At 57.4% G+C, this 21,141-nt stretch overlaps 1 protein-coding gene across 1 annotated transcript; it reads left to right on the forward strand.

The window, feature by feature from the left end:
• Positions 1-15,391: 15,391 nt before the first annotated feature.
• Positions 15,392-21,049, forward strand: GPR37L1 (G protein-coupled receptor 37 like 1). The gene is made up of 2 exons (XM_063418361.1): positions 15,392-16,377; positions 19,764-21,049. The coding sequence occupies exons 1-2, from the start codon at positions 15,433-15,435 to the stop codon at positions 20,574-20,576; spliced, it is 1,758 nt and encodes a 585-aa protein (XP_063274431.1). The 5' UTR covers positions 15,392-15,432; the 3' UTR covers positions 20,577-21,049.
• The last annotated feature ends 92 nt before the right edge of the window (positions 21,050-21,141 follow it).

Genomic DNA, 21,141 nt, shown 5'->3' on the forward strand with positions numbered 1-21,141 from the left:
CTGCCGCTGCCCCTGCCCCTGTCCCGTTTCCTGTGGGGTCTCCTGTGGGGCAGAGCCTTCCCTCGGCTCATCGCAGCAGTGCGCGCTCCGTTGGATCACAGCCCTGGCGCTCACATCCCTTTAGGATCGCTCACATCACTTTAGGAGGCAGAGCCTGCCCCTGCCGCCTTCCTTACGACCATCGTCTGCTGGGAATGGCCACCGGTGGCCATCAAGGGCCTGGGCCAGGTTTGAAGCGTCAGTTCCCAGTCTTTCTTTCTTCAGTCCGTGATCTCCGAACAAGCCTCAGAGCCTGAGAAAGCAAAACATTACAGGTGGAAAATGATTCCTGGCTGCAGTCTGAGAACTTTGAACAATATCTGGGGTTTGGTAGGAGAGCAGTGGAAGGGAGGGACTCCGTCCATGCAGCAGATCATGGGGCAGAGTCAGGGGAGATGGGTGTGAGGCACCACTCGTGCTCTTCCCCCCTTGTGCCTGAATATCCCCCAGTGGCACCAGAGCAGCCCTTTCCTGCTCCCTCACACCCACAGGGTGTCCTGAGGAGCTCTGTCTGAGGCACCAGCCCAACTGCTGACCCAGTGTCACCGTAAGGGCTGCTTGGGCTGTTAGTGCCACCAGCAGCACCAGCTCCAGAAAGGATTCCTGAGACACCCAGCTGGTGACCTGGAGTCTTTGGGGAGCATTCCACTGCCAAAATCACTCTGACTCTTAACCACAGCTTACTGCTAGGCCACATGAATCCCCTGCTAGGCAGCAGCCCCACCTGTGAGTCCCCAAACCTCTGTGTGAAGACCTTTCTCCCTGTGAAGATCCTGACATTTTTCTCTCCATTAGTGTAAACTGTGTTCCAAAATGTTCCTCTCCTGGCATGCTCATATGAGGGACCTCCTTGAACTCCTTCACTGTGCAGGTAGAGCACAGCCTGGGGAGCCCCTGAGTGCCTCAGCAGGGACAGCAATGTGAGGGGTTCATCTCACTTCTCCTTACATCTCATTTTCATGAGTGGTCCTGTTGTACTCTGTTGTTTGTTGACTTCAGCCTCTTTGGCAGGCAAACCCCTTTTGTCTACTCACAAAAACACTTGGAACTTACGCTATTTTGGCTTGCCTGACCATGGTTTCACATTTCACTTGCCCAGGTTTACCCTCCTTGGTGTTTGGACACGGCTATGGCTTATTCAAAGGTATCACTTTACTTCCAACCGGCTCCCACGCTTGCTTTTCACAAACATTTGCTATAACGCTGCTGAAACCTCTATGAACAGACACGCACATTTGCTTTCTGCCTCCAGGATCATATTTACACAACATCCAGCAGGTTATAAAGGCAAGAGATAAAGCTGTTGGCCAAAGGAGAGCTGTGAGGATGGTGAAAGGTCTGGAGGGGCCACACGAGGAGTGGCTGAGGGCCCTTGGTCTGTTCACCCTGAAGCCTGAGGTCAGACCCCACTGGGGGCTGCAGCTCTGATCTCTGCTCTCTGTGACACTGACAGGACCTGAGGGAAGGGCTCAGGGAAAGGTTGGGTTGGATATTAAAAGAAGATTCTTCCCCCTGGGGGTGATTGGGCACTGAACAAGCTCCTCAGGTCACAGCCCCAAGGCTGCCAGAGCTCCAGGAGGGTTTGTAGAACACTCTCAGGGACAGGGTGGGATTGTTGGGGTGTCCTCTACAGAGTGGTTGGACTCAAAGGCTGCTTCCAGCTCAGGAACTCTTCTGGTTGCTAATTTTCTTGTTTTCCTTTTTTTTTTAGTTTCTGATTTTAATAGTGTCCTTCTTTCTGCACATAACTATTGCTGCTGGTTTTCCGCTGCTGATTTTCCTGTCTTAGAGATCTTCTGTGGTCATCAGAAGAACATTATGCCCCATGTTTGTTGTCCTGCAGGTAAATTCATGTTAACATGTACACTGAGACTGGGATGAAGGAAGTGTCTGTGTGTCTGGCTGGGTTTGAAAGTACCAGAAGGAACACTAAAGAGGAAAATTATGAGCATGGCTTGCACAGGACACAGTCAGTTCCAGGAAGATGCTGAGCAATCTGTTGTTTGCATCAGGCCAGATGGTTGGACTTTGATTAGGGCTGGGGTATAGGCAATGCCAGCAAGAGACCTGTGCTTTGATGGTGGAAGGATGGCAACAAGATACAAACATGTCCCTCACATCATCCTCCTCCCCTGACACTGTGATAGCACCTGTAAAGGCACCACAGCAAGGAAACCCAGACAGGGGCAATAATCCAGCCTGAGGCTCTTGGAAGGTGGATCAGGGGCTCCATGAAAATGCTCAGTTCCTAAAAGGCGTGAAAAGAGCTGTTGGCACTGTTTGCTGCAGCCAGTAAAGAGGAACCCATGAGCCACAGAAAAGACCCCCCTACCACCAGCTGCACTGCTCACCTGGTCAGGCCCTGTGTGCATGAGTGTGAGGATGAGTGAGATACACCGTGTGAGAGACTTAGGCAGTTTATTTTAATAAACATCCCCTTCTCCAAGGAGTTTACATTGCATAAGGTGCCTGGTCCAGAGGAAGTACCAGCCCCAGCATGCACCCCATTGGGGCAGCCTTGGAGGGCTTTCCTGGTCCATCCAGCCCGTTTTTGGGGGGCTGAGGTGCTGGTGGTATCTGTGTGCATTCAGCCCAGTGCTGTTGGGGTTGAGGGGTTGCCAACATGCTGCCAGGCTGGCGATGCTGCTTCCAGCAGCTGCTGGGAACACATATTTGGAGAGTAAGGTTGGATTCCACAAAGGCAGAGCCCCTGTGAAATCCTAGAGAGCTGCAGAGAGCTGCCAGAGCAGCTGTGAGCTGGGGATGGTGTGCAGAGAGTGATGGTTGGTGCTGTGCACTCCTCAGTCCTGCCCAGACACATGGAGGTCCATGGAGAGGGGGGCTCCTGAAGGCAGCCAGAGCCACGGTTCTGTGCTGTGGCTGCTCTCTGGCAGGCAGCATTGCTTCTGTGCCCTAGAGCTGGGGAGGGCTCCACTCATTGTACTCCAACACCGCAGGAGGAGAATAACACTTGAGAGAGGATCTGTGCTGGTGACCACCCTGGCCCTGCTGAGACCCTGCAGATCCATGGCTGGACAGGCTTCACCCAGGAGAAGATCCCTGTGGTGTCCCCCCAGTGCAGGGAACTGTGGCTGCCCAGGAATGGGGCTGCTCAGGGGGCACAGTACCCCAGCAGAGCTGGGGCATGTGCAAGGTGCAGGTGTGGGCATGAGGGCTTGTGGCCATGGCACCTGCGGGAAAGACATCACCCACACACTGGGAGATCCCCTGCACCACAGGTCATGTTGTTGTCCTTTTGTTGTCCTTCCCTGCCACCCCATCCCGACTGCATTCCTGCAGCCTGACTCAGGGTTTGCAGATACTGCCTACGCCTGCCCAGCCACCCGGGAGGGCTCAGCCCCTCCTCCTGGCACAGCAGGTTGGCAGAACTCAGTCAGTCAAGGTCAGAAAGGTGTTTGGAATCAGGGAAAGGGGCAGGGAGAAGTGTGAGTACCATCATGGCAGACGTGGAGCTACAGTAGATGCATCTTGTAGGGCTCCTTGCTCCTGTGGAAGGAGACGACTGCAGTGACCCATCAGCAGGATTCTGTCAGCATATCCCAGGCTCAGCACTCCTCCAAAGCAGACTCCAAGGAAATCACAGGAACACTGAGTGACTGGCACCCAGCAGTTCATGCTTCTTGTCACTTCTTAATCACTGAGTGGGAAAAGACCAGTGGGATTAGAAGGGTCCTTCCACCTTTCAGACTGAGATTAGAAGACTTCAGCATCTGCAAATACTGGACAAGAGGAAAAGTGAGAAAATGGCGATAGAGAAAAAAGTAATTTCAGCAAATTGGTCCATTTCAACAAAGCTCAGAGGAGGAGATGCCCAAAGATGGGTCCCCAACTTGAACATGGATGAGAGACCAGAGGTGTCTCTGCCAGTGGCACAGGAGACGACATGGGACAAGAAAGACACTGTAGGCTAAAGGCCATGTTGGACAGCAGAAATTGCAGACCTTTCTCCAAATTCCAGGGACTGTTTGTGTCTGAAATTCCACCTAAAAGCAGGTATTGTCCCCAGTGAACTGGTGACCTCCTAACTGGGGCCATGGCACTGATCAAATTAGACTGGTGAAGATGGGAGCAGAAGTGCCGGGGGAGCAATGACTTCCTTCCAAGCACGTACCAAAACTCAGGGCCAGACCTTGATGTCAGGGGATTTCTATTTTAAGTGGAACTGACTCAGTCTCTCACACTCCTTGCTGGTCTCTGTCATCCCTACGGCCGCCCCCACCCTGAGGTGTTTGCACAAGGGGCATGGCTGAGCCTTCAGGCTGAGACAGACGACAGGGCTGCCACGTCAAGTCTCCTCTGCATGGATTCTCTCAACTGGCACTGACAAAACAGTTTTGGGGAAGGTTTTGGATGCATCAGCAATTATTATTGCAGGATCTTTCACCTCCAAACATTGCCCTCTTCATCTTCCAGAAGACTCAGGCAGAGCTAATGTTCATTCTCCCTTTGGATATCTTTTCTGACTGCTGTCTTTCAAAGTGTTGGGAAAGGAGGAAGACGTGGGGTATCTGCTGGCATCAGCTCCTGCTGCAGGAGTGGGCTGGCACTCTGGGCTGGCAGCAGCAACCTTGCACTGCCTGGCAGCCTGTCCTTCCCCTGGTCCTGGAGCCTGACACAGCACTAACTGAAACACCTGCCCATGGTATCTCACCTGCCAGCCTGCTGCACACTGGGAGTGGGGAGATGGCCCAGATATTCCATTTCATGGGTTTCCTACATCCACAGCCATGAGCTTACCAGAGCACAGGCATGTAGGGCAGGAAAACCCTGGCTGTGCCCCACTGGCTCTGCTCAGCATGGGTCCTGTGGACTCCTGACCCTTCTTTGGGGCTCACTCAGCACCCCGCAGACAAAGGGATGTCAGGTCCTGAGGTGCTGGAAATCCTCCAGAGCTTTGTCACATGATGCTCACAGGGTATCACCGTTTGGATCCTGCTTTCCTGCTGCCCCCTCTGACCTTGCTCCCTGCTGGCAGCCCCAGGGTTGCTCCTGTACAGGGAGAACAGAGAAATTTTTCAGTATTCTGAGTGTCCCAGACAGGAGAGAGACCTGCCAGGCTGGGCAGGACATGGTCACCTGCATGGCAACCATTAAGACAGCCTAGTAGAACCAAGGGACCATCTGCTCCAAATACAAATAGTCCCCGAGAGTGTGCTGGGTTTGCAGCCAGCCGTGGACCCCTGCTCCAGTGAGAGAATCATGGAATCTCCTGTGTTGGAAGGGACCTACAAGAATCACTGAGTCCAACTCCTGGCCCTGCACAGACACCCCAACAAGCCTACCTTGTGCATCCCTGGAGCAGTGTCCAAATGCTCCTGGAGCTCTGGCAGCCTCGGGGCAGTGCCCAGCATCCTCTGGGAGAAAAACCTTTCCCTGAAATCCAGCCTAACCCTCCTCTGGCACGGCTTCATGCCATTCCCTCAGGCACTATCACAAAGAGGATGTGGTGCCTGGGGCTGGCTTTGTTCCCAGGGGGTGCATCTGGCTCTGTGAGTGGGCAGGAAAGGCCCCAGTGTGATGGTCAGGATATGCAGGCAGCAGACCATGCCCATGGCTACACTGTCAGGGACAGGGACAGAGGGGTGAGGAGGCTTCCTTGGAGCTCAGTAGCTTCTCCCAGGGAAGAAGAGCCCAAATCGTGGCAGACATTGGCTATGAGTGATCTGTCTCACTCTGCTAGCCAAGTGATCTGTCTCAGCAGCTCCTCAGCAACTGCCCAGAGCTGCGAAGAGCAGAGAGACATCCCCCACCTACAGTCACGAGTGCTATCAGCACCAAGCTGCAGTTGCTGCTGCATTGCCTCACATCACCCCTGGTGCTGCCACACCTGGGACATACCAGCAGGATATCGTCACCTGGTGACTCAGGGTCGCTGGCTTTGGCTCTGAGCTGGAGCCTCTGACCTGAACCTAGGGGAGAATATCTTGCAAACTGCTGGTCCCTGCCTCACTGTGGCACTGGGGAGCTCCAGGCCTCTGTGGGTTGCTGGCTGAAGGCCGTGTGGGTCAGAGAGTCAGAGAGTCAATGCTGAGCAATTCACTGCATGGGACTGAGTCACTGGAGAGGGGAAAACTGCTCAGGGAGCCTGGGGATTTCTCCATGCTCTCCCTCTGGCTCTTCTTCTGCCACAGCAGAAGAAGACACACCAGCTGTGTCCTGCAGGTGGCAGGGCTTGGAGCCTGGGATGGATGGTGCTGACAGCCTCAGGAATCCCCCTTGCACCTCTGCTCGTGGCTGGCATTGCTGGTACTGCAGATGTTGGAGCAGAGCAGCTCCAACATTGGTGGAGCACATCTTGCCCTGTGGACATGTCCTCATGGCTGTCAAGTGGGCATCCCAAGGTGCAGAGAGTCTGCAAGGTAATAAGCCTGGTAGGCAGGTTTTTCCCTTCCTGCATCATCCTTCAAGCATCCTAGGCAGTGTCCTGGAAAACAGGACTTTTTAGGTAAGGCTTTAGGATATTGCCTTCCTGTCCTCTGCCCTTCCCTGAGCCTGGTCTGTAGATATCCTCAGAGCATACGGTGCTGCTGTGTGCAGCTCTGGGACCTCAGGGGGCTCCTGCCCCCCAGTCCGTGCAGCACCAGCACAGTGCCAGCACTGCAGTGCCCTGAGTTGGGCACAGGTACCAGACTTACAGCAGAGCACAGATGCCTGTCTCCTCCCATGGCCTCCTGCCTCCAGGGACCCTGGCACAACCTTTTTCCCCACTTGTGCCCAGCAGTGGGGATGTGCCCTGCTCCATACCTGATCCCTGCGGCCTTGGTGTGGCCCTGACTGGATGTGGCTTCAGCAAGGCTTCTCTGGCTCCAGGGCAATGGAATGGGGGCTGTATGGCAGGGTACGGGCACAGCCCACCCCGGGTGCACAGACAGGCTGTGGGCAGTGAGAGCCACCCTGGGGACACAGCCATGCCCTGTGACCAGGACACCTCCAGGGGTTAGGTCAGGTTTTGGGGAGCCAATATGTGTGATGGTGAACTTAGTGGGGGCAGTATGGAAACCCCCAGCCTGGCTAGGGCTTGGAGAAGGGCGTGCAGTGGGAGGGGCATGGGCACATTTGCATGTGTGCAAAGCAGGGAATTTTCCATCAGCAAGCAGCCGAAATTTCTGCACGGTGACCTTTGTCCCCACCCAGGCTGGCAGCTGACAAATGTCACTGTGGTGCCCTGCTCCCCCTGGAGCTGTGGGCAGCCAGGGGACTGTGTCCTGCCCCCACACCCTGGCGCTCAGTGCAAAACAAGCAGGACTCCCCAGATCTCGCCCATGGAGGGCAGGGACTCCTGGCCCCTGGCCACCTCTGGGCATCAGCGCTCCCAGTTCCCCCTGCCCACCCTGCTACCAGCCCTTGGTGCTGCCCTAGCCCCACAGGAAGGGCTGAGCTGTGGCACAGGCTCTGTGGAGTCTGAGGGCAGGTGATGGTCAGACATTTCTGGGGTTACTCGGCACATCACAGCATGGCAGCTGTGGTCAGGTGCTGCCCATGGGTGCAGGATGGGCAGTACCTGGTCAGGATGGAGAGGGTGAACTGTCTGCTGGAGGGCATTGAGTGGGGCAACAGGAAGAGGCCACTCAGGAGATGAAGAATATGAGTTGGAGGTCTCTGAATAGAACCCCTGCGGCTGGGACACCTGTGGTCACCACCCCCAAGGAGCTGACAGCCACTGCAGGCAGGGCTGCCGCTGCACACGGAGCCCCTGGGAGCACATCAGCCTCTCCCAAAGCTCCCGGCCCACCTGGCTCCGTGCTGGGCACAGACCCCTCCAGAGGGGTGGCGCTGCCAGCCCTGAGCCCCACAGCCTTTGGGAGGTGTCCCTTGCCTGAGAAGCACACAAAGCATGGACTGCCCACACACCACTCCCCCCTCGCAGCGTTCCGAGGAAACACTAACGGCAGTATTCCTGGGAAGCACAAATCACCTTGACTTTTGCCCAGGGCCCTGGAATATCTGGGGCAGAGCGTGGCTGGGCACCAGTGCTGTGCCTGGCTCAGGTTGCTTTCCACATGTGCTCCCCCAGCCCCAATGCCTTGGCTGGCAGTGGGTGCAGCCGCAGGTCACCCGGTCTGCTCACACCAGCTGAGGGGCAGCCCCAGCCCCCCAGGCCAGGCTGTGCTCCCAGAGCTCTCCCAGAGCCTTCCCGTGTTTCTCTGGAGCCTCTGTGCCCTATGGCCAGAAGGGTTTGGACCCCCATGGCTGCAGGAGCTGCTGGGCTTCACTGAGAGCAGCCAGGCATGCTAAAGCACCCTGAGACTGGTGCTACAAAAAGGGGGAACGAGTGCATCACCTTCACTGGGATGGCTCCAGGGCTTAGGGGAGCTGCTGCAACACCCCCTGTCACCCAAACCCAAGCTCCACACAGCACTGGAGCCCCTGGGCACAGTGTGTGCTGGCCAGAGTGGGGGACACAGCAGCAAGGGAACAGAAGGTTTACCCACAGCAGGGAAAAATGAAGGATTTCTTGCTAGAGCCAGAGGGACTGAATTGTCAGAAATGGAGAAACCAAATGCTCATCCCAAAAGAAAGGTAGTGGCCTTGAGGATGATTTATTTTCTACACTTAACATAGGAGTGTTTTTGCTCCAAGTCACATTTTTGCATTTGTGACTTTTCCCTGACATTTACAGGGAACTTAGAGGTAAATCACCAAGAGGGGTCCACTAAGGCAGGGAGAGCTCACGGCCTCTCCCAATGGCCTTTTGCTGCTTGCAGACCATTGCTTGTTTAATTCCACAGGAAAATACTGCCTCTGCCCTCAGCTGACCTTGCTGTGGGTTCTCACTTCCTCTCGGGAAACAAAGTGACTGCCCCGATGCAGAGGGCAGTGCAGCCCCTGCACACAGAGCTGGGAGCACTTCCCTGCACTCCCATGACACCGACCCACGGAGTGCCTGCATGTCCCTGGGTCATTCCCTGCGAGGCAGCCCTGGGAATTCACCTCCTGCTGTGGCTCAAGGAAAATCCCTCTGTCATTTTGGTTTTACTGCTGTGAAATGGGTTTGGGTGTTCCTGAAATGCATTACACCAGTGACTCCCAGGAAAGGTGCTCACTGGAGCAGAGCTGGGATCCCACAGGAGGCCATGGAGGCCACAGCTGTGAGTTCACTCCAGCAGCACTGGCATCAGTGAGCTCAGTGCAGTGTGGCACGGTCAGATGGGAGCAGCTTTTCGTGATCTCCAGGGAGCAAGGGGGGAGAAGCTGCAGATCCAGAGCCTGTCCTGGCTGCTGGTTGGCACCGTGGTGTGCGGGTCAAACACTGAGGGTGCTTCACTCCCCAAACCCCCACTGCACACCATCCCTGCAGGGAGCAATGACACAGAGACTGGAGTGGATGAGTTTCTCTGATGCCCTCCTTGCCTCTGCAGGAAGCCCCTGTGTTCCCCTCTCACATTCCTTCATCACACTTGTGGAGGAGCCTGGCAGGGTGCAAGGTCAGTGCCATGCAGACACTGATGGGAACCCCCAGTGTGAGTGGGGCAGGCTCAGCTTTGTGCCCCGGTGTTGGAACCCTGGGCACTGAGAATTTTAGGTATTCTGTGCTGACAGGCACTGACCCCCAAGAAAACACTGCATTCCACCTGAGGCCTTGGAAAAGGCTTCCAAAATTGAGTGATAGCACTGGGATTGTGGGTGTGTAGTTTGAATCAGTGTGTAATATCACAGGGTGGAAAACTTAAAGTTTAAAGTTTTAGAATATAGTAATATGTATAAAGCAAGATGGAGGATTTAGGGCAGAGGCCAGTCCTTCTTTTTCACCTTCTTCTTCATGGGTTTGGGTGGTATTTTATAATTGGGTAGAAAAGTCCTCATTGAGGAGCACAGGTGGTTGGTTATTGGGTTAAAACAATTTAGGTGTCATTTCATAATTGGACAATTTGTTCTTAAAAAGTCTTGTAGAGAGATAAAGACAGAGCCATTTTCTACCTTGTTAGCCAGAAATCATAACTTGTAAGACTGTACTACAGATAAGAATTGATAAGCATCTGAGTCTGAACACGAAATCCATCTCTCGAGCATTTAATCCTGACTCTAACAGAAGAAAAGAAGATAAAAATTCTGTACCCTGGTGACACAGGGGCTGGCACAGACATTGGGCTGGCCTCAGGGCTAGAAAATCACAGGGGAGCACAGTCCCTGAGGACAAAGGGGGACAGCAACCCTGGGGCCTCCTCAGTGGTGCCCACTGCCCGCAGCCCTGCAGCAGCAGCCTGAGCCCTGGGTGAGCTGCAGCAGCCGTCTGTGTTTACTGTGTCCCCTCCCTGCCCTCTCCCTCCTTTCCTGGGCAAACAGGCGTGTACCAGCCTGGTTATTGCTTTGCTCCCAAAGCCGGACTGTTTGCTGGAAACAAAGGGGAACGTTTTCCTCCTCCCACTGGGTATCTGTGCCTCACGTGCCCTGACTCTCTGCAGCAGGAGAGGTGCCGTGGGATGAGGGACTCACGCAGCAGCAGGTGTGGGGGTCTAGAGCAGAGTCCCTGCCACCTCTGCAAGGGCAGGTCTGCTGCTGCTGTGTGCTGGCACAGAGAGCTCGTGGCAGCCCTGGCAGCTCATCAGAGCTCTCCAGAAGGCAAGCTGAAGCCTCATGGGGTTCTGACATTGATTGTGATTTAAGAAAAAATTATGTTTTTATTAACAGAGCAGGGGTGAAGGAGTCTGAGCCCTGCAGGGCTCTGGGAGAGCTGAGCTATGCTGGGTCTGCTCTCACTGTAGGGTCTGATAAGGGACATGCTTCTGCCAAGGCAGAGGAGCTGGGTGACTCTGGCATCCTCAGAGCTCGGTGTGAGGATGCTCTGTAACATGTTGGCCACACGAAAAGGAGCCTGAGGTCATGGACAAGAGCCTCAGGGCCAAGGTGATGGGGTGCTGCACTCCATGGGGGACAGGGCAGCTTGTCCCTGCTGCCCTCCCAGCCTAAGGCAAACAGCTCAGCATCACAGGCAGAGATGCTCCTCATCCTGCACACAGGCAGCCCCATCTGCCCTCGGGTGACCCATCCCTTCTGCCCATCCCCACAGCCCATCCCAGTGTCCATCTCAGCACAAGCATCACACTTGCAGGCACCACCACCTATTGCTGCCCAGACTTTGAAGCTTTCTCCATCTCAGCCATTCTTCTGGGCTTGGATTAGAACAAACAGCTTGGAGAAATTCTCCTTTCCCCCAGAAATTCCCAAGTCAGTGAGCAGTGGCAGAGAGACCACGCACAGCTCACCCCACTGGGCTTCTCCACAAGGGAGACTGGAGCAGGAGAACACAGAGGCATCCTGCAGAGGCAAGGAGGGACTGAGAAACTCATCAGAGAGACCAGGGGTCCCAACTGTGCCCACCCACTCACCCTGGTGTTTTGGTGCTGGTACCCTCATTATGCTCCCCACTAGTGGGATCAGACATGTGTCCCTGTTCCACCACCCCAGCACCTGAGGAGCCAGGGGGGTACATGGACATGGGAGCACGGGGTGAAACAGATGCCCAGGTGGTTTTACATCTGCCCTTGGCTACAGCAGAGCTGTCCTGTCCCAGAGGAACAGCTTCAAAGAGCCTCAGAATGGGGCAGTCGGTGTGGAGCAGGGCAGGCTCAGGAACCCTCCCGACCCATGTCCCTCTCCTATCAGAGTGTTTGGAATGTGTTACTGGGGGGTGTCCCTGTAAGCCACAGAGTGGGGGGATGTCAGTAGTGTATGAATTTCATGCAGACTTGACCAAAACACAGAGGGTTGAATGAAATATCTGGAAGGGGGGATGTAGGAAAAAAAACCTCTGCTGGGTCACAGTGGAATATTTGGACTCTGGTGAGGCACCTCCCAGGAGACATCTGCAAAACACACACTCATCTCCCAGGAAACAATCTCACCCCTCTGTGAATTCAGGCTGGAGAAGATAAATGTGCCATTCCCAAATAGTGTCCAGCGCTGCTGTCTGGCCCCCACTTTGGTGACAACCAGGGACCCTCACTGGCTGGGAGCTTCTGGAAGGAGGGAAGGAAGAGGAGAATCTCAAAGAGGCAGCTTGGCCAGTGATTCTGTGGGTTACTGAGGCAGCCCGAGGTCACTCCTGTGCCACTCAGGTGTCACCTTGCCCCAGTGAACTCTGCTGTTGTCTTCAGGCAGCTCCGTGACAACGCCTGGCCCTTGTGCAACGGCCACGAAATGAAACTAAAAATAGCTCCCTACAGAACACCTGGCTGCCAGCACCTGCCAGGAGCTGCGCTCCAAGGGCTCCCTCCTCCGAGCTGATGTGGGCACTGAGGGAACACTGAGGGAACTTCAGCCTACTCCTCTCCTGCCCCAAGCCGTGCCTGGCCTCTGCTCATGCCTTGCTCAGCAGTCTGGGCGTGTTGGAAAGGTACTGAGGATGCTGTGGGACGCTGAGGGATGTTAGGGCATTTCTGGAGATTTTGGGAGGAAGTTGGGGGATGCTGGAGGATGTTCAGGGGCTGTTAAGGGCTGCCAAGCTGCCCATCCTGGCCCCTGGCACAGCGTGTTTTTTGCCCAAGGCTCGCCAAGGTTCAGTGTCATCACTCCCTGAGCCTCATGTGGGGACTGATGTGATCTGCGTGACCTTTGCAGAGGGAGCTGGGGTCAGCACTGGGGGTTTGCTGAGGGGCAAGTTCAAGTTATTCATCCTTCAGCCAACCCAACTTTGTGCTTGGCTGGCCAAGCTGCCCATGACCTAACTCTGCTGGCACCCCCACACCGGGGCACAGCACTGTGCCCCATTCAAACTGGACACAGTTCAGCTCTTTGGGGCATTTTTTCTCCACTAAGGAAAATACTTGGCTCATTTTAGGTGTAGGGCAGTGGACCAAGCCCAGAGCAGTCGTGAACCCTGAGGATATCACGTGAACTTTTACAAATTCCCTGGAATCTCTGCAGTCAGAGCACCTGAACCACACAGGAGTCCTGTGAGATCCTTGGGCTGTCAGTGAGCTCAGGCTGAGCTCTTCCTGCTGTTCAGGCTCTTCCAGCATCAGGCCAGTGACCCCTTCGAGGCAGCAGTGTCTCCCTCAACTAGGCCAGACCTTGGGCATTGCCAGTCTGCTCCTGTAGAACCCAGCAAGAGCCAAAATCCTCCTTTTCTCCTGGAAAATTTCCAGGTGGTGCTCAAAACTCAGAGCATTACTGGGAGCCAGAGGGCAGCACCTGGCTGCAGAAGTGTGAGAAGGGAAAGACCCCGGGCACAGCTGGGCACAGCCGGGGGCTGCAGCAGTGCCCCCGAGCTCTGTGGCCATGGCTGACCCTCCCTGTCACACACACTGAGGAACAGCTCCAGTGCAGGAGTGATGAAGGGCTTGTGCTTCACTGAGCCCATTCATTCGGGAGCCCCACTCCTTCTGCCTCCCCTCCCTGGAGTTTGTGCCAGCCCAGCTGTGGTGGCCAAGCACCAAGAGCCAGCTGAGCACTGTGCAGGCCCAGGGGCTTGCTACCAGGAGAAATACCCTTAGATAAGGGTGAGAAAAACCTTCCTCCCATGGGCCTTTGCAGGCACATGTTAATATTTCTTAAGTTTCGTTGTTCTATTGGTTTGTTAAGTTTATGTCACCCTGTTCAGCCCATGTTCACCATACATGTACACCTCCTACAATGTTCTTCCTTCCCTTGGACCCCAATGGGTTATTTTTGTTCCACCCCAGTGATCCCATTAGTCCCCCTTATTCCTATTTACCCCTCTGCACCACTTTTCCCTGTTCCTATGGGACCCTGACCCTCAGAACCACCCCTTTTATCTGCTGTATAACCCTGGATCCTTGGCCCATTTTTGGCTCTCGTTCCTGGAGCACCTTTGGGGCTGTACCCTCGATGCAGACAATAACAGCACTCGGATTTCCAAACAGGACCCCTTCTCCTCACCTTTATCTCAGCCCTTTATCAGCAGAGTGCCCCAGGCCCTGAGGCACAGGTGGCTCTCAGGGACACGCTGCTGCAGATGCAACAGAGCACAGTGTGACTTTGAGGAGAGCAAACACATTTTGGGGCCATCCCACCACTGTGTCAGCAATGTCCCACATCCCACCACAAACCCCATGTCAGCAACACTCTGCACTCCACCACTGAAACCCCTGTCAGCAGTTCCTGCCCCTCTGGGGCCCCACACTCCCCTGGAAGGAGCACCCCCTGAGTCCCAGGGCTCAGATTCCCCGCTCTGGCTCCAGTGGCACGGTCTGTCCCAGTTCCCAGGGGCGCAGCAGGAGGCCCATGTCCCCCAGTGCTCTGGGATGTCAGCCCGTGGTCCCTTCTGGCACAAGCAGGGGTGGGCAGTGCCAGGCAGACGTGGCAGTGGGGTGCCAGGAAGGGAGAAGCTGGGGTGTCCTGGCCCTTGCCACTGCCCTGGGCAGGATGGGGACACACTCCTGGTGTGGGGCAGCTCTGCAGCTCCAAGCCTGGCAGACATCCAGCCCCACAGGCTGCCTGCATGACACAGGGCATGTCCCCATGGCTCTCCAGCCCCACAGGCTGCCTGCATGACACAGGGCATGTCCCCAGGGGAACCCCATGGCCCTCCAGCCCCACAGGCTGAGGAAGAGGTGACAGTGCAGGGAGGGATAGCAGGCAGGGGAGCAGGAGTCCAGGACAGAGAGAGGAGGTGGATTTGGGGATAGGAGGGGGAAACAGGGAGAGATAATGGATGCAGGAAAGAGCTTATGGGTCTGGGGAGGAGTCCCAGATACAGAGACCTGGCACCCCAGTTCAGTTTAAACTGCTGTCCTGAGGGAAATCAGGAGGAAAAGCAGCAACAAACCTTGGGAGAACTGGGCAAGCAGATCTGACCCCACATTGTCACAAGGAGCATCACCTGGAGTCACCAGTCCTTCCTCCTGCCAGGGGCAGCCCTGCCAGCCCCCCATTCCCAGAGAGGTGGTTTGGCCATTTGGGGGTGTCCTGAGTCCAGGCTGAGTGTGCAGGGGATGTGCCACATAATGCCCAGTGCCAGATGTGCCACATGAGGCCCAGGGCTGTACCTCAGGCCTCCTGAGCGCCACCTGCTCCAGGGAGAGAGTGGAATATCTGCTGTGAGAAAAGCTGAGCTGGGCAGGCCATGGCCAGTGCCAAGCTGTGGGCATCCCTCTCCTGGCTTCGTCTCAGGGGGTCTTGGGGGATGCTTGGGGCTGTTATGGAAGACTGGAGAATCTTGGGGGATATTGGGAATGCAGATGGAAGCTGGGGGTGTTGGGGGATGCTGGGTGATGCTGGGGGATGTTGAAGGATGCTGGGGTATTCTAGGAGGGATGCTGAAGGGATCTTTGGGGATGTTGGAGAATGTTTCTGGGATGCTGGGGGGATATTGGGGAATGGTTGGGGATACTGGGGGATTTGTGGGGATGCTGGGGAGAGGTTTGAGGATGTGTGGGAGATGCTGCGGGATGCTGAGGAGATGTTGAGGGGATGTTGAGGCAAATGCTGGGAGGTGTTGGGGGATGTGGACCTGCCCAGTCTGGCCGCTGTCCCATCCTCCGGGCGGTGGGTGACCAGCAGAGGGCTCGGCTCCCCTCCCGCCGCCGCTTTATCCTGCCCAGCGCTCCCCCGGCGCCCAGAGCCGCGGCCGGAGCCGGACCGAGCGGCCGTGCCCGGACACAGCTCCCGAGCGGCCCCGGGGGCTGCGCCGCCTCCATCACACGCGCTCCCGGAGGGTGCGGGGACGGCACGATGGCATCGCCACCGCCGCTGCTGCTGCTGCTGCTGCTGCTGCTGGCCCTGGGGGCCGCGGGGACGCGGGGCAGGGCTGGCACCGGCAGGACTGACCACGGCCAGGCTGCGGACAGCGGCGGGACCCTGCCCACGCCGGCCCGGGACATCCCGGAGGTGCAGGGGATGAGGGAGAGGCTGCGCCGGGGCACGGAGGAGGACTCCAAGTCGGTGCAGCAGTACGTGCCGGGGGTGCGGGTGGAGTTCCCGCGACCCCTCAACTCCGGCAGCCTGCACCCGACCAGGGCCCTGCTGCCGTCCAGCACCGACCCCTCGGAACAGCAGCCGGGGGTCCCCACGGACAGGGACAGGGCAGAGCCCCGAGCCAACCTCACCACCGTGTCCGACAAGCGGCTGCAAATCCACAACCCCCTGTACCCGGTGACAGAGAGCTCCTACAGTGCCTATGCCGTGATGTTCCTGTCCCTCATCGTCTTCACCGTGGGGATCATCGGCAACCTCTCCGTGATGTGCATCGTGTGGCACAACTACTACATGAAGAGTGCCTGGAACTCCATCCTGGCCAGCCTGGCTTTCTGGGACTTCCTCATCCTCTTCTTCTGCCTGCCTGTGGTCATCTTCAACGAGATCACCAAGAAGCGGCTGCTGGGGGACACGTCCTGTCGCATCGTGCCCTTCATGGAGGTAAGGGGCTGCACAGGTCCCCGCAGGGACCAAGGACTCTGCTCCTCTCTGCCCTCCTGCTCCAGGGCAGTCCTTGGTGCTGGTGGCCTGGCACAAGGACTGAATGCCAGAGACCCCCACCGTGCGGGACAGTCCCCATAGTGACCTTCCCTCTGTCCCAGGCCATTCCTCAGGCTCTGCAGCCAGCACTGATGCTGCCAGGGCTGGAAAAGCCCATTAGACCCTTCTCCAGCCAGCACAGGGACCTCTGTCAGCAGGGTCCCTCCATTTGTCTGTTCCTGTCCCAGCCTGATGTCCCAAAGCCTGGGGGCTCAGCCATGCAGTGTGCTGGCCCAGAAACTGGCCAGGGTGGGCTGCTGAGGGTGGCCCAGCCCTGCAGGTGGACGGTACTGGTCAGCACTGGAATGGGACAGCCCAGGAATCTGGTCTGGAAGCCTGAGATCTGTTTGTCCTCAGGCCTCATGTGTGACAGGTTGGTCACAGGGAGGGCCAGGACCCACCGAGAAGGGCAGAGGGACTGTGGTAACAGGGGGTGGCAGAATGAGCAAAATTGCCCCAGAGGGCAGGATTTGGGCTGAAACCAACCCTCAGTGTGCTCATCTCCCATCCTCAAGGGAACCTTGGGGTCCAGCTGTGCCCCTCCGTGCCCTGGTGGGACAGACAGACCAAGCCTGCCTGTTGTCTGTGGTCAATGCCCCATTTATCAAAGGGTGCAAACACCTGGAAGAGTTTAGAGACAGTGTCAGGTCAGTGAAGACTCAGGCTTGGTCAGACCAGACAGGGTTCAGAGCCTGCCCCTCCCAGTGAGCATCCACCCCAGAGCTCCAGGTTCCCGGCTGCTCCGTGCCCTGCTGGTGCCACAGCAGTCACTGTGACAGTCACCTGTCCCTGCCCAGTGCCCTTGAGCAGGGTCTGCACCCTGCAGGATCCCTGGCTGTGCACAACTCTGTAAGCTCCACCAATGCCACTGGCACCTCTGGGAGCCGGGTGATGGAGCAGGGTGTCCCACTGAGCACAGCCCCAAACCTGCACAGCACAGCCCAAACCTGCACAGCACAGCCCCAAACCTGCACAGCACAGCCCAAACCTGCACAGCACAGCCCAAACCTGCACAGCACAGCCCAAACCTGAACAGCACAGCCCCAAACCTGAACAGCACAGCCCCAAACCTGCACAGCACAGCCCCAAACCTGCACAGCACAGCCCCAAACCTGAACAGCACAGCCCAAACGTGAACAGCACAGCTCCAAACCTGCACAGCACAGCCCAAACCTGAACAGCACAGCCCAAACCTGCACAGCACAGCCCAAACCTGCACAGCACAGCCCCAAACCTGCACAGCACAGCCCCAAACCTGCACAGCACAGCCCAAACCTGAACAGCACAGCCCAAACCTGCACAGCACAGCCCAGCACAGGGATGTGGTGTGGGCTGGGGGAGCCCTGCAGCCCCCCTGCTCCCCTGTGTCCCTGCCCAGTGGGCAAGACATCCTCTCAGTAACTAACTGAGTGTTTGCCCCATCCCTGTCCTCCACCTCAGGCTTCCAACACTGCATCTGGGGGGCTCAGAGAGGGGCAGGAATTTCCCCAAGCTGGCTCAGTGCCCCAGGGAAGGGGGGGAAGGAAAGGGAAGGGTGATGTCCCCAAGACAGACCCTGTCTCGAGGAGGATCTGAGGAAGATGTGCTGCTCATGGGCTCCCTGTCCCCGTGAGAGAGCCCTGGGGGTGGCACCACCAGGTACAGGGATTCAGCAGCTCCAGGACAGCTTGGTCCCAGAGCAGTCAGGAAGGGACAGAAATGGTGGGATGTTGGTGCTGCAGAAGGACGAGCATGTCACAGGCTGGGAAGCACAGTCCTGGTGTGGGGGCCACTCTTGCTCTGCCCCCCAGCACCAGCCCTGCACTGCCCTCCTGCCCCCCAAAACATGGGCAGAAAGGGGCTCCAGGGCTTCAGCCAGGACCCAGCTGCAGGGGGCCTGGGTGGGAGCCACAGCCAGGCCAGAGCCAAACCCCCAGCAAAGGGTCAGCTAGGAGAGGGCAACCTGTCTGGAGGCCAAGGGCTCGTGTCTGGTGGGACTGTGGCTTAGGCCACTGGATGGACGCTGTGGGAAGCAGATCTGTCCTCTGTAGCTGCTCAATGCTCTGGCACAGAGCCAGGTTTTGGGAGCAAAGCTGGTTACAGGGGCTTCTGGGGACAGGCCTTGTGCAGGGATGTGCTGCACTGACTGGTGCCACCAGCTACACCCCTGCCAGGACACTGGAGATGGGTGCTCTGCAGGACCAAGGGCACCAGGAGAGATGGAAGAGCCTGTGGAAGGGTGTAGGGGGAGGAGGCAGCAGCAAAGCAGTGCCCAGGGCTGCAGGTGCCAGCCAGGGAGCAGGTGCAGCATGCTGGGTGCTGGCTGTGGGGCAGAGCAGGCTGCTGAGTGCCCAGGCTGGCTCTGGCTTTGGGCAGAGGAGCTGGAATGTGCTGGGAGGTGGGTGCAGGGTGCTGGTGCTGGGCTGGTGTCCTGATTCTGTGCCTGGGGAGATGCTGCTGTGCATAACCGATGGTGCTGCTGAGTGCTGGCATCCCTCTGGTCATCAGCTGCTGGAGTGACCAGCCCAGGGCCAAGGAAAAGGCTGGAGGGGTCGGGGGGGCAGTGTTCCGGGCTGTTCCCCACGCACCACGTGGAGCCCTGGGAGCTTTCCTGAGTGCTGGGAAGGTCTTTCAGCACAGGGTGATGTTTGATGGCTTCGTGAGGCCAGGAATGGCCACAGCACTGGGACACCAGCATGTGACTCTGCCATCATCTTGGCCAAGGGCTGTGGGACTTGGCTCCCAGCTCTGGGACTGGGAATGCTGGTCAGTGCCTGGCCAGTGCTCCCAGAGCCCCAGTGGCTCTCCCTCCCTTGGCCTCCTCCTTTGGCAAAAGGGGATGTTTTTCTTGCTAACCTCAATGCAGCGGAAATTGCCCCAAGCTGATTTGGGACAAGAGCGCCTTCAACTCACTTGGCCTGTCCAGGCAGGCCTTGGGAACCCTGGGAAGGTGCTGGTGGGAGTGATGGTTCCTGCTTCTCCTCTGCAACAGCCATCCAGAATAGAGGAAGAGCCTGAAGGACAATCCTGCTGTTCCCACCTTGGCTGGATGGACAGACAGACATCCAGCTAAACTTCCCCCCTTCTGCAGAAAAGGGAGCTGGGCAGGGACTACAGGGTCAGGGGACATTTTTATCCTTTCAGGAGTCACAGAAAAGTGGCTCTAAACCCTGGGATGCAGCCACAACCTGTGACCTCCCTACAGCCTTTGAAGGAGGGGTTGTGGTCTTAGGTAGCCAAGGGCAGAGCCAAGCCCCCTGGGATGTCCCTGCAGCAGGGCCCACCTGTTCTGCCTCCTCCCTCACCAGGTGTCGTCACTGGGAGTCACCACCTTCAGCCTCTGTGCGCTGGGCATCGACAGGTTCCACGCGGCCACCAGCCCCCAGGCCAGCACCCGGCCCATCGAGCAGTGCCAGTCCATCATTGCCAAGCTGGCCGTCATCTGGGTGGGCTCCATGACGCTCTCGGTGCCGGAGATTCTGCTCTGGCAGCTGGCACGGGACACATCGCCCGTGTCCGGCGTGGAGACCGAGTACTGCACCATGAAGCCCTCGTCCAAGCTGCCCGAGTCCATCTACTCCCTGGTGCTCACCTACCAGAACGCCCGCATGTGGTGGTACTTCGGCTGCTACTTCTGCCTGCCCGTGCTGTTCACCGTCAGCTGCCAGCTGGTGACGCGGCGCATCCGCGGCGCCGACAAGAAGAGCGAGTGCCGCGGCGCCAAGCACGGCCAGTGTGAGGGCCACCTCAACTGCACCATCATCGCCCTGACCGTCATCTACGGGCTCTGCGCCACTCCCGAGAACGTCTGCAACATCGTGGTGGCCTACATGTCCCCCGACATGTCCAAGCAGACCTTGGATCTGCTCAACCTCATCAACCAGTTCTTCCTGTTCTTCAAGTGCTCCGTGACGCCTGTGCTGCTCCTGTGTCTCTGCCGTCCACTGGGCCAGGCCTTCATGGACTGCTGCTGCTGCTGCTGCGAGGGCTGCGGCCCTGACACCACCTCCAGCGAGAGCAGCGCCGACAGCAAGCTCAAAACAGAGATGTCCTCCTCCATCTTCTTCGACAAGCCCCGGGAGACTCCCCCACCCCTCCTGGCCCTTGGCACCCCGTGCTAAGTGCCACTGGGGAGCTGTAGCGATCGTTTCACCACCTCCTCCCAAGACCAAACATTGTTTTGCCATTAGTACTCATGTCTGGACGTGGAACAAGCAGAAAGAGACAGCTCAGGGGGCTGCGCCGTGGGCTTCAAACACAGAATTGGGCAGATGGGGCTTGAAATCCCAGTCCCGTGGCTACACTGGTGACCCTCTTGCCTCTGCCCAAAGGTCAGTGAGGACAGCAGCACCCTCCTGTGCCAGCTGCCTGGCCGGGCTCCGTGGGGCTGCTGCTCTGGAGATGGCGTTGTGCCGGAAAGGTCTCACCTGAAACCACAGAGGCTGGCCATGATGGCTCACAGAGGACACAGCAAACACAGACTGCCCTCTTCCCTCCCCTCCCCTCCTGCCAGCCCCTCCACAAGAGGAGAAGGTCCAAATGGCTGTTTCCCACGGATTCAAGCCATGCCCTGTATGAGCTCAATAAACCAGTAACCTAGAGCACGTTGTGCTTGCAGCCACTGGCACTGCTGGGCTGAGCCCTGGGAGCCCCTTGGAATGGCTCTTCCCTAAACCTGGGGGGCTC

The sequence above is a fragment of the Prinia subflava genome, chromosome 23 (genome assembly GCF_021018805.1).
Source record: "Prinia subflava isolate CZ2003 ecotype Zambia chromosome 23, Cam_Psub_1.2, whole genome shotgun sequence".
In the NCBI taxonomy this organism is placed as follows: Eukaryota; Metazoa; Chordata; class Aves; order Passeriformes; family Cisticolidae; genus Prinia; species Prinia subflava.

What these genes read in the sequence shown, in the direction of transcription:
- GPR37L1 (XM_063418361.1), top strand. Translation starts at nt 15,433, where the DNA reads ATGTTGAGGCAAATGCTGGGAGGTGTTGGGGGATGTGGACCTGCCCAG. An exon ending in GCATCGTGCCCTTCATGGAG is followed by an intron (nt 16,378 to 19,763) that starts GTAAGGGGCTGC and finishes CTCCCTCACCAG; the next exon opens with GTGTCGTCACTGGGAGTCAC.